This window comes from Hemiscyllium ocellatum, chromosome 13 (assembly GCF_020745735.1).
Source record: "Hemiscyllium ocellatum isolate sHemOce1 chromosome 13, sHemOce1.pat.X.cur, whole genome shotgun sequence".
Taxonomy (NCBI): domain Eukaryota; kingdom Metazoa; phylum Chordata; class Chondrichthyes; order Orectolobiformes; family Hemiscylliidae; genus Hemiscyllium; species Hemiscyllium ocellatum.
In genome coordinates, this window is record NC_083413.1 from 23,690,630 (window position 1) to 23,703,560 (window position 12,931).

General features: G+C 43.0%; 1 protein-coding gene across 8 annotated transcripts in view; it reads left to right on the plus strand.

Annotated features, from left to right (window-relative positions):
* LOC132821811 (traf2 and NCK-interacting protein kinase-like) overlaps positions 1-12,931 on the plus strand; it is a 240,745-nt gene that overhangs the window by 157,132 nt on the left and 70,682 nt on the right. For all 8 annotated transcript variants that reach the window (XM_060834625.1, XM_060834628.1, XM_060834630.1 and 5 more), the window contains exons 10-12: positions 655-830; positions 2,468-2,534; positions 3,308-3,515. In XM_060834625.1, the coding sequence (XP_060690608.1) occupies positions 655-830; positions 2,468-2,534; positions 3,308-3,515 (451 nt within the window). The remainder of the gene's footprint in view (positions 1-654; positions 831-2,467; positions 2,535-3,307; positions 3,516-12,931) is intronic.

The following is a 12,931-nucleotide window of genomic DNA, read 5'->3' on the forward strand; positions in this document are numbered from 1 at the left end:
ACCAAAGCTGGAATTGAATCCGGATCGCTGGTGCTGTGATGCAGCAGTGCTAATCACTGAGTTCCCATGCCAATATACCTTAAATAAACCCAATAGATCACTGTACCTTTAAGCAATCTCCTCACCACACATAGCTTGTGACCTGAGGATATATAGGTCTCATACATCATCTTATGATCATTTGAAGTATCTTTGATAATCGAATAGTCTAATACTAGCTTGGTTGCGAATGTGCCTGTGAATTCAGTCCTTATGTACAATAGTCAGTGGTTGGATTTTCAACCCTATGTTATCCAGTTTCTTATGTGGAATAATATAAACGTTGTTACATTAGGCTTTCGAAGGCAGAATCCAAATTAGTCACCTCTGTAATTATGCACTGAGTAAGAAGGTCTTTGAATGACATACCTGACTCGCCACTTAAGGGCCTCATTTTGCCATGGTCTGGTTACGTTTCCCCTTGACAGACAGAATGGAGGCTGGTTTCGTGACTGAGAAACCATGGCAACTTGTTAATGGGTGGTGAGGTGGGTTCCATTTACTTCAATCCAGGGCATTCAGAGGTGTGGATGTGTGGCATGGTGATTGGCATCTGTAAGCTACCTGAAACTCTCACCACTTTCCTTCTTGATTTTCTCCTTCACTCTTCCCCAGGTCAAAGAAGTTTGTGTCTTTTATTGAGGGGTGCTTGGTGAAGAATCATGGGCAGAGGCCAGCAACAGATCAGCTGCTGAAACATCCCTTCATCAGGGACCAACTCAATGAGAGGCAAGTCCGGATCCAACTCAAGGACCACATTGACCGGACCAAGAAGAAGAGGGGCGAGAAAGGTAAGTACTTGTTTCCAACAGTGAAAACGGGAGAATTGCTGCCTGCTTTCTTCCTCTATGAACCTCAGCTATTGACTATTCCAATGCTCTCTGGACTGAACTAAGATCCGTGCTCCTACCTCCATCCATCTTGAACCCAGCTGAAAATTTAGATGTCATTTGCCAGTGCCCACATTGCTTGCTGGTTCCTGGTCTTGATAAGTCTTCGTTTTTTTTCCAGTGTGTTGATGGTATCAATTATCTAATCAATCAGAACTAACTGCTCCTCGTACAGTGGATATGTTGAGTTTAATCAGAGTTTAAACCATAAAATAACATACTTATTACATACCAAAAATGCATGATGCGCGTGGCATATTGTGTGCAATTCTGGTCTCTCTCCTATCGGAAAGATGTTGTGCAAGTTGAAAGGGTTCTGAAGAGATTTCCAAGGATGTTGCCAGGGTCGGAGGGTTTGAGCTATAGGGAGAGAATGAATAGTCTGGGACTGTTTTCACTGGAATGTTGGAGGCTGAGGGCTGACCTGATAGAGGCTTATAAAATCATGAGGGGCATGGATAGGATAAATAGACAAGGTCGTTTCCCTGGATTGGAGGAGTCGAGAACGAGAGGGCATAGGTTTAGAATGAGAAATGAAAATTTAAAAGGGACCTAAGGAGCAACTTTTTCACACAGAGGGTGCTACATGTGATGTGCTGCCAGAGGAAGCAATGGCGGCTGGTACAATTACAACATTTAAAAGGCATCTGGATGGATTATGAATAGGAAGGGTTTAGAGGGATATGGGCCAAGTGCTGGCAAATGGGATTAGATTAGTTTAGGATATCTGGGCAACATGGATGAGTTGGACCAAAGGGTCTGTTTCTGTGCTGTACATCTCCATGTCTCTTTGACTCTAGGTGAATGGGGTAACATGCTTCCATTATACAGGCAGCTCTTTTCTTCTTTCTTTCCTCTTGGTGCCTCAAATCTTCATAGTGTCGCCAAATATTCAAGAATGTGACCACAGATTTACCCAGAAGTCTTTACATTGCCCCTTGCTCTCAATCCACTTAATACCCTTTATCAGGGGTGCATGCCTGGTTGGATTATTGATGAGATCTTATTGTCCTGTAATTATTTACATTACTATATCATTGTAACCTCCTGCAGGCCCAATAAACCCCCTATATCTGTCACCACCATCAGCCCCCACAATTCTCATGATCTCTGTAATATCCTCCAGCCTCTACCTCCAGTTTGCCCCAAATTATATGACTGCTTCTAATTCTGATGGACAATAGACAACAGATTGCAGGAGTAGGCCATTTGGCCCTCTAAACCAGCACCACCAAGCCTCTGATTTTCATGACTTGACCATTGATGGTCACATCTTCAGCTGCATAATGTGAAATACTCTCCCTAAACCATCTCACCTCTCCAAATCCCTCTCCTTTAAGAGAGTTCCTTGAAACATCTCTCTCTCTCTCTCTCAATTAATTTGTTTGGTCACTGTTCCTTATTTCTTCTTATGTTCGCTCAGTCTCTGACTTTAATAGTGTGAAGCATCTTGGAACACTTTTCTACATTAAAACTACATTAGAAATGTGCAATGTTGTAACCTAATATGACACATGACCTTTTTGTGATTACTACAGATGAGACAGAATACGAATACAGTGGGAGTGAGGAAGAGGAGGAAGATCATGAATTTGGAGAACCAAGGTAACTGAGCTTGAATCAAATGGAGGACTTGGCGGGGAGAGGGGAGGTAGGGAGGGGAGTGTGGAATTCTTTCTTCCCTCCAATTTGTTGACTTCAGTATTATTAATTGAAATGAAGACTGTTGGGATTTCAGTTGTCCTTGGTTTCTCCATGTATTAGTGGGGAATGCTGTTGTCTGAGTCCAAAGTTGGGTTTTATTTCCATTCAAGAGACTTGAGACTTTATCCTGAGCTGATAGTCCCATTGTGGTCGTGAGGGAATTTTCCACTGTCCGAGGTGTTTTAGATGCATTCGGTAACTGAGAATCTGTCTGCTCTGTTGAGTATACATAAAGCAACATGTGGCCATTATTTTGCAGAAGGACAAGAGAGCTCTTAAAGTCCTGGTGTCAATATTTATCCCTCAATCAATGTCATTGAAACAGATGATCTAGTCATTTTACCTCATCACTGCTTTTGAGAGCTTGCTCTGCATAAATTGGTGAATGGGTTTCCTCTATTACAACATTGAGCACACTGTTGAAAATATTTTATTGGCTGTGAAGAGTTTAGGAACCTTCATAAAATTCTTTCTGGGTACAAATATGACAGTGAAGTGCAACGAAGCCAATTTGTTGAACTTTGTTGTAATTAAGATCAGGGATAGCTTCTCAGTTTTGAATCTCACCCCAATACTCTTCCTCAATCAAGCTGCAATGTTGAAGGTTCTCCAGCTCTCCTGATAATGCACAATCTAATGACTTCCCATGCCCTACCCCCACCTACCTCATCCAGTTCCATCGTGAACCTGCCTGGAGAATCCACCCTCCGCCGAGACTTCCTGCGCCTGCAATTGGCCAACAAGGAAAGGTCAGAGGCCATCAAGAGGCAACAGCTGCAGGAGCAGCAGCAGCGGGAAAATGAGGAGCACAAGCGCCAACTGCTGGCTGAGCGGCAGAAACGCATTGAGGAGCAGAAGGAGCAACGGCGGAGACTAGAAGAGGTAATAGGGCTTGGGATAGGGTGAAGAACAGTCAGCCTTGACTGTGACTGGCACTAATTCTGCACATTTCGGTGGATGTGGATGGATACTCTAGGAAGCTGCTTGTATGGGTCTAACACTGTGGGGCAGCTCATAAGACTACTCGTAGACATTTTGGTGTTGCGTTGCATCACTATTGTTTTAAGCCCAACCACATTTTTGAGCAACCATCCATACATTTTCATTTTGAAGCAGAGAGCATACTTACCCTTTCCAGTGGATGTAAAAGATTCAGTAGCATTGTTTTAAAGAGTTAAAAATCACACAACACCAGGTTATGGTCCAACAGGTTTAATTGGAAGCACACTAGCTTTCGGAGCGACGCTCCTTCATCAGGTGATTGTGGAGGGCTCGATCGTAGCAGAATTTATAGCAAAAATTTGCAGTGTGATGTAACTGAAATTGAAAAATTGATTAACAGACAATCAATTTTTCAATTTCAGTTACATCACACTGCAAATTTTTGCTATAAATTCTGTGTTACAATCGAGCCCTCCACAATCACCTGACGAAGGAGCGTCGCTCCGAAAGCTAGTGTGCTTCCAATTAAACCTGCTGGACTATAACCTGATGTTGTGTGATTTTTAACTTTGTACACCCCAGTCCAACATCGGCATCTCCAAATCACGTTTTAAAGAGGAGGAAGAAGACTCTTGCACCCCCCCTCCCCCCACACCGTGTTCTGAAGTCAATATTCATCCCTCAATCAAGTTCACTGTCTAATCATTGTTATGTTGCTGTGTGAGGGAGCTTTCTGTTATGCACATTGACAGCCTCATTTCCTACAGTGCAACAGTGACGACATTTTGCAAATTTTCATACAGTCAGTGAAGTACTTTGGATGGCATGAGGTTGAGAAAGTTGCTTTAGAAATGAGAATGCCTTTTCTTCTCAGAAGCAGTATCAAAACTGAAAAAGGACCATTTTGCTTGATTGTTATTCACTTAGAATCCTGACTGATCTGTACATTAGCTAGACCATTTGGTGACCATTAATAGCCTTAGCTGTCAAAACCTATCAATTCCTACTTTGACGTTGTAAATTGATCCACAGCTTCAAAAACCATCTGGTAACGTGCTTTTTTTAAATCTGTTAATTTCATATGAAACACAAAAGTAGAGAGCCTGGAATGAGGGCAGTCAGCCCTCAGCTCTCTTTGAGAGAGCTGTCCAGTTAATCTGACAACTAATCCTTCCCTATTATCCTGGAAATGGTCCATTTTGAGGATTTATCCAATTAATTTGTGGAAGCAAATTTCTGAAACTGCTTCCAGCAACCTTTCAGTTACAGTGTTCCACATGATGCACTTGCTGCATTTTTTAAAAGGAACTCTCCTCCCGCTCTCTGATTCTTTTGTCAGTTATTTTTTAAAAAATAATTCACAGGACATGGACATCACTGGCCAGCATTCATTATCCATTTCCAAATTGCCCTCCTGGTAGTATCTTGTTAACATTCAGTGACTTGCTACAAGGCGTTTTCACAGAGCAGATAAGAGTCATCAATAATGCAGTGGGCCTAGAGTCACAAGTCAGCCAGACCAGGTAAGGATAGCAGATTTCCTTCCTGAAAGGTCATCACTCAATCAGGCGAGATTTTGGGATAATGCGGGAATTACATGGTCACCAATGATGCCAACTATGCACTTCAGATTTATTTAATTATTCACAAGTATATCTCCCAGCAGCCATGAGGAAAATTAACTTGTGTCTAGTTTGACCACAGATGAGATGTTAAACTGAGGCCTCATCTGACTGCTTTGGTGGATGGAAAAGATCTCCTCGGGCTATTTTGAAGAGCAGGGAGGTTATCTCCAGTGTGCTGTCAAATATTTATCCCTTCAATATTGGTCCCTCAATCAGCGTCACAAAAATCAAATAGCTGATCATTATAAAACTGCTGCTTCCCAGAGACTAGCAGAGGCTGGATCATTGAATATATCCAGGGCTGAGTTGGACAGATTTTGATCAGCAAGGGAGTTTAGGGTTATAGGAGATAGGGCTGGAAAGTGGAGTTAAAGCTACAATCAGATTAGCCATAACATTTTTGAATAGTAAACGCTCTTGATAAGTTTACTAGTTTGCTGTTATTAGGAGCTTGCTGTGTGCAAAATTGGTTGTTGAAATGCTGAAGCATTTGAAATGTACTTTATTGGCTGTAAAGTATTTTGAGATGCTTGGTGGTTGTGTAGAATGCTACGCTATAAAAATGCACATCTTTGTCTGTGTTTCCATTAGGGCTCAGATTCTCTGGCCTGCTTTGTTCAGGAACAAAACCATTTTATTTCTTTACATTACAACTTATGGGTCTTACAACTTATGGCTTTATACACCCCAATTAAATTTCCTCTTAAATCTTTCACTTCAAGAAGAGCAATCCCAGTTTCTCCACATCATTGAATGTCTTCCTGCCTGTTACCAGTTGATTAAATTTATGTTCTTTCTCTTCAAATAATGTTTATGTTTTAGCCAAGGTCCTGTTTATTGATTTCTGGTCTATTCTTCTCGTTTTACCCTTTGACATCCCCTCCCACTGGTCAGCAATTCAGTGTTTCTTGTAAAACGATGTGATTGAGTAGCAGAGTGAAGGGGCATTTGATGGAAATATAACCTTCTCTGTTGATGTGTGTTTGGTAGTTTTGAATGTTGCTATTGTTTCTGAGTCTGGCAGGATAGGGAAGAATGGCTCCTTCCTGTCTAGCTTTTGATGCGAATATGACTGACTCTATAGAATGAATAGCTGACTCAGCAAGGACCAGTGTAAGGGAAGCTCATGTACAAGAATAAACAATGTGTATAACCTTATGTCCTTATAGATATCTCTACATCTCCTTGTATCAATGACATAGGATAAAGAAAAAGATCCAGGTCCATCTAACTCCAAGTTAATAGAAAATACAAGGCAGCTATTTAGCTCATCTAACTTGCCTTCTATCTGAGGGTTAATCTTATAGAAGTTTTTCAAATCATGAGGGACATGGATAGGATGAACAACCAAGATCTTTTCCCCATGGTAGAGGAGTCCAAAACTAGAGGGTATATGTTTAAGGTGAGAGGTGAAAAATTTAAAATGGACCTGAGGGGCAATATTTTCATGCAGAGAGTGGTGGTGCATGTATGGAACGAGCTATGGTGGAGGTGGTACAATTACAACATTTAAGAGGCATCAGGATGTGCATATGAATAGGCATGGTATAGAGGGATATGGGCCAAGTGCTGGCAAATGGAACTAGATTAGGTTGGGATATCTGGTCATAATGGATGATTTGGACTGAAGAATCTGTTTCTGTGCTATACATGGCTATGACTCCATGACCCTGTGAGGGTGTTGGATAATGTTGGATAGAAATAATGAGCAAGGGTATGGGGAAAAGGCAGGAGAATGCCTGTACGTAATGATATTCATCTGAAGAGTAGGTGCAGGCATGAGGACTTGAATAACCTCCTCCTGCACTGTAATGACTCTTTGATTCTGTGATCCTACGAAGACATGATAATAGAATTGTTAACTATTCATATTGTAGATTCAGAGGCTTGCACAGCACAGGAGAAGGCTATTTGGCTCATCTACTCCGCATTGACATTTTGAAGGCATTAACCAATTAATCTCACTCCACCCCCACTTGCCCCACTGAAAAACTTCCCCTTTTAAAAATGTATCCAATTCCCTTTTGAAAGTTGCTGATGGTTTTATGTCCAGTGTCTTTTCAGATGGTGCATTCCAGACCACAGCGACTTGACGCTTAAAAAAATGTTCTTGCACCTATATGTTTTTTTGTCCACGACTTTAAATCTGTGTAGTCTCGTGACTGAACCTCCTGCCCATGGAAACAGATGCTATCCACCTTTATCGTGATTTTTTCAAGACTTTGAATGCATTTTATTTGATCTATTTAACCTCTTCTGCTCTTGGATCAACCATCCCAGCTTCAGCAATCACTCCACAGAATTAAAAACCTCATCCCTGTGACAATGTTGGTAAAACTCCCCACTGGCTCCAAAATTTTGACTTCTGAAACTGCAGGGGGCAGAAATAGACACAGTATTTTAGCTTGTGCCTAGCCAGCAACGTAACATTCAGCATAGATTATGCCAATCATTCACAATAATGAACCTATTACAACCCTGTTGTGTGTTGTTTAAGCCCCCACAAACATTTCTTTCCCTTTTCCATTCACCCCATACTCTTTTACAAAGAGTTTTAATACCAAGAATGGGATGATTCTAATGACTGCTAACTGAGGCAGTATCTTGTTCTCCTGTTCAGCTGCCCCATTTGATTTCTAATATTTGGAATGAGACACTGCATGTGGTGAAAGGGGGACCCTAAAGCTTTCAACAGATAGGTAAGGAATAAAAGGATGATTAAGGTCCAGTCAAAGGCAAAAGTGGGAAGTTGAGTGTTGACCCTGTGGAAATTGAAGAGATGTTAAATGAACATTTCTGATTGGTTTTCACTCAGGAAAAGGAGAATATTGTAGAGGAGAAGAATGAAGTACGAGATATTAGATTTGAAAGGATCGAGGTTAGTTACAAAGAGGTGTTATCAATTCTGTAAGGAATGAAAGTAGACAAGTCCCCTGGGTTGGATGGGATTTATCCGAGGAGTTTCTGGGAAGCTTGGGAGGAGGTGCTGGAGCCTTTGGTTTTGATTTTTGAGTCATCATTGTCTACATGTTTAGTATCGCAGGACTGGAAGATTGCAAATGTTGTGCCCTTGTTCAAGAAGGGCAGTAGAGATGACCCGGGTAATTATAGGCCAGCTAGCCTTACTTCTGTTATAGGAAAGGTTTTGAGAAGGTTTATAAGAGATAGGATTTATAATCATCTAGCAAGCAATAATTTGATTGGATATAGTCAACATGGTTTCGTCAAGGATAGGTAGTGTCTCACAAACCTCAATGAGTTTTTTGAGAAGGTGACCAAGCATGGAGATGAGGGTAGGGGCAGTTGATGTGGCGTACATGGACTTTAGTAAAGCCTTTGATAAGGTTCCACATTGTAGGCTGTTGGAGAAAATGCAGAGGCATGGGATTGAGGGTGATTGAGCAGTTTGGATTAGAAACTGGCTTTCTGTGAGAAGGCAGTGAGTGGTGGTTGATGGAAAATATTCAGCCTGGAGTCCAGTTACTAGTGGTGTGCCACGAGGATCTGTTTTGGGACTACTGCATAGGTGGATGGATTAGTAAATTTGCAGCTGACACTAAAGTCGGTGGGGTAGTGGACAGTGTGGAAGAGTACTGCAGGTTGCAGGGGGACTTGGATAACCTGCAGAAATGGACTGCAAAGTGTTCAATGCAGCTGAATGTGAGGTGATTCACTTTGTGAAGAATAACAGGAAGGCAAAGTACTGGGTCAATGGAAAGATTCTTGGTTGCGTGGATGTGCAGATGGATCTCAGAGTCCATGTACATGGATCCCTGAAAGTTGCCATCCAGGTTGATAGTGCTGTTAAGAAGGCATATGGTGTGTTATGTTTCATTGGTAGAGGGATTGAGTTCCGGAGGTGCAATAACATGCTGCAATTGTACAAAACGCTAGTGCAGCCACACTTGGAATGTTGTATACAGTTCTGGTCACCGTGTTTCAGGAAAGATGGGGAAAGATTGGAAAAGGTTCAGAGGAGATTTACCGGGATGTTGCCTGATCTGGAGGGAAGTTGTTATGAGGAAAGGCTGAGAGACTTGGATCTGTTCTCATTGTGAAGAAAAAGGCTAAGAGGGGATTTGGTAGAGACGTACACGATAATCAGAGGATTAGATAGGGTAGACAGTAAAAGTCTTTTTCCTAGGATGATGACGTCAGCTTATACAAGAGGGCATAACTACAAATTGAGGGGTGATAGATTTAAGACAGATGTCAGAGTCAAATTCTTCACTCAGAGATGGTAAGGGTGTGGAATGCCCTACCTGCCAATGTAGTTAGCTCAGCCACATTAGGGAGATTGAAACAATCCTTGGTTAAGCACATGGATGATGATGGAATGGTATAAGGGGACGAGCTGAGGATAGTTCACAGGTCGGCACAACATTGAGGGCCAAAGGGCCTGTTCTGCGCTGTAATGTTCTATGTTCTATGTTAAGTTGAAGTGTTGGAAGTTATTCTTTTGGGACAAGGTGAACACTACATTTAAAGTATTGTATACTACTGCTTCCTTAATGTGAATCAGTTGGCTGCAGTGAAACTGCTGATCCAGAATCCATCCACCTTCCAGAGCTGAGGTGGAGCTGTGGTTAGGATGGGGGAGTGATTTGACTGTGAGTGAATACCAGTTTATGATATTACTGACTTGCTTCTTGTGGAATCAAACCATCCAGAGAATATCCCAGAAACCCTCACAGTTCCTGAGTATCCCGCTGACTGGATAGACCCAACAGAGATGGTGACATAACCAGAAACACTTAAGAAGGAACTGCCCTGGTAGTCTCAACATTGACTCTGGACCCTTGAAGTCTTATGGCATCAGGTCAAGCAAGGACAAGGAAAACTCCTGAGCTGATGAATCAGTACTCCTTCAGACTGAACACCACTTAGAGGAAGTTGCTGAGGGTGTTAAGGGCACAGAATATAGCCTGGGTAGGGGAGTTCAATGTCAGCAGCACTGCTTCCCACTGAGCAGGTCAAATCCTAAAGAACAGACTTCCAAATCAGACCTGCAGCAGCTGTTGAGTGAAGTAACAAGAGGGAAGGAGGTACTTGACCTCATCCTCACTAAGCTCAAGGTCATGGATGCATCTGTCCGTTGGTAAGAGTGACCACTATTTATTCCTTGTGGACACAAAGTCCCATCTTCATGCTGATGGTACATTCCATCATGTTTTGTGGCACTATCGCCTTGCTACATGAGACAGATATTGAATGGATCTAGCAATACAAAACTGGCCATAGCAGGAAAGTTATGTTTAACCAGCATCTGCAACTTCATGCCTTGTGTGATTATTCCCATCAAGCTAAGAGATCATTCCTGGTTTAATAAAGAGTGCAGTAGTAGCACTAGGCATGGCTGAAATTGAGGCGCCAACCTGGTGCAATTATAAAACACAATGACTTGCATGCCAAATAACATATCCAGCAAATGGTAACAGGGCTAAGTGTTCCCACAATCATTGCTTCAAACTTAAGATCTGCAGTTGTACCACAATTCAATAACTCAGCGGGGGGAGGGAGTTTCAAAATTATTGCCATCCTCAATGAATGAGGAGCCCAGCACATGCGTGCAAAATACAAGGCTGAACTACAGAGGAATCTCAATTATCCAAACAAGATGGGCGGGCCCTATTTTGTTCGGATAATTGAGTATTCGGTTAATTGATTTCCTCTGGGGCTTGTAGTTTTCTGTGAAGTCTTCTCCCTGTTCAGGAGACTAGGCAAAAGCACACTGTGTGCAAGTTGCCACCCCACCCCCCCGTCCTTCCCCATCACCCCCATCCGCCCCCAACCCCGTCCTTCCCCACCCTGCCCCTCCACCCACCCCCAATAAAGTACGTCCCCAAGCCCGTCCGCTCCCATCCCACCCCCCTGTCTGCCACCAGTCCCGCCCGTCCCCAAACCCTTCCGCTCCCAACCCACCCCACCATCTGCCCCCACCCCCCAAACCCACTGCCCCAACTCCACACTCCAATCCACCGTCCAAACCCTCCATTTGTGCCCCCCCCCCACATTAAGACTGCTGCTGCCTTTGTGGGTAAGTCTTCAAGTAGCACACACACACAGACAGGCACACACAACCTTTTGATAGGTTCCACCTCTGCCCTATACTGGACAATATTGGAGAGATTATCTGGCAAGTGGAGCGTTTAGGGTTCGCCCCTGTGTAGAACTCCAGGGAAAGTGTTGGGGGAGAGAGAGAGGGCGGGTGGTCAGTCATTTGGAGACGGCGCCTGTTCTTGGTAGCATTTCATTGAGTCGAGTTTGTTTTTAATCATTTAACCTGTAAACAAAAGGTGAGATCAGGGTTGAAACAGTTCTTTGATGTAACGGTTCTATCGGTACCTGGAAATCACCTTCGGATAATCCGATATTTGGTAATTGATATTCAGATAATCGAGGTTCCTTTTTGTAACAGTCGTTAGCCAGAAGTGACAAGTGAATCGTTCATTTTAGCTCCCTCCAGAGGTTCCTAACTTGATTCACTCAATGTGATATTTAACTGGCTGAAGGTACTGGGTGCTGAAAAAGCTGTGACTACTTGTAACATTCTATGCCGATGACTTGTGCTCCCTAGGCAAGCTGTTCTAGTACAATATGACACTGGCATCTACCAGCAATATGGAAAATTGTTCAGGTACATCCTGTCCACAAAAAGCAGGCAAATCCAACCTGGACAACTACTGCCCCATCAAACTATTCTTGGTCATCAGCAAATTAATCAAATTGCTCATTGGCAGTGTGATGAAGTGGCTCTGGCTCAAGAATAACCTGCTCACTGATGCTCAGTTCAGGTTCCTAGGGCCATCCAGCTCCTGACCTCATTATGGTCTTGGCCGAAACAAGGATAAAAGAGCTGAATTCCAGAGGTGAGGTGAGAGTGACTGCCTTTGACATCAAGGCTGCATTTGACAGAGTGTGGCATCCAGGAGTCAAACAAAACTGAAATCAGTTGGAATTTGAGGGAAGGTCTTTGCTGGAATTATTCCTAGTACAAAATAAGCTGTCAATGCTTGATTAGATTCCCGACAGTGTAGAAACAGGCCCTTCGGCCCAACAAATCCGACTCTCCGAAGAGTAATCTACCTGGACTCATTACCCCACATTTACTCCTGACTAACTCCACCTAACACTATAAGCAATTTCGTGTGCCAATTCACTTAACCTGCACAATTCATTGTGGGAGGAAACCAGAGTAAACCTGGTTAGACAAGGCCTAACCCTCCATCTTAAGGTCAAAATTGGGGATGTTCACTGATTGTGCAATGTTCAGCATCATTTGTGACTCCTCAGATGCTGAAGCAGTCCATCTGCAAATGCAACAAGATCTGGACAATATCTGACTGATAAGTGGCAAATACCATTTGCACCGCACAACAGCCAGACAATGACTGTCTCCAAAAGAGAAAATCCATTGCCCTTTGATATTCAATGGCATTATAATTGCTGCATCCTCCATGAATGCCTCCTTGAATGACCAGTTACCGCACGACTGGAAACACAAACAGGCTTGCAGTGAGCATTTCACCCCCTGACTCCTCCCAGAGCCTTCCCACCGCCTACAAGGTACATGTCAGGAGTGTGCTGGAATACTCCCCACATGCTTGGATGAGTGAAGCTCCAACACCAGTCAAGAAGCTTAACACTGTTGAGGGGAAAGGAGCTTGCTTCATTGGTATCCCATCCACCACCTTTTTGCATTCACTCACTCCATCACCGATGCACAGTAGC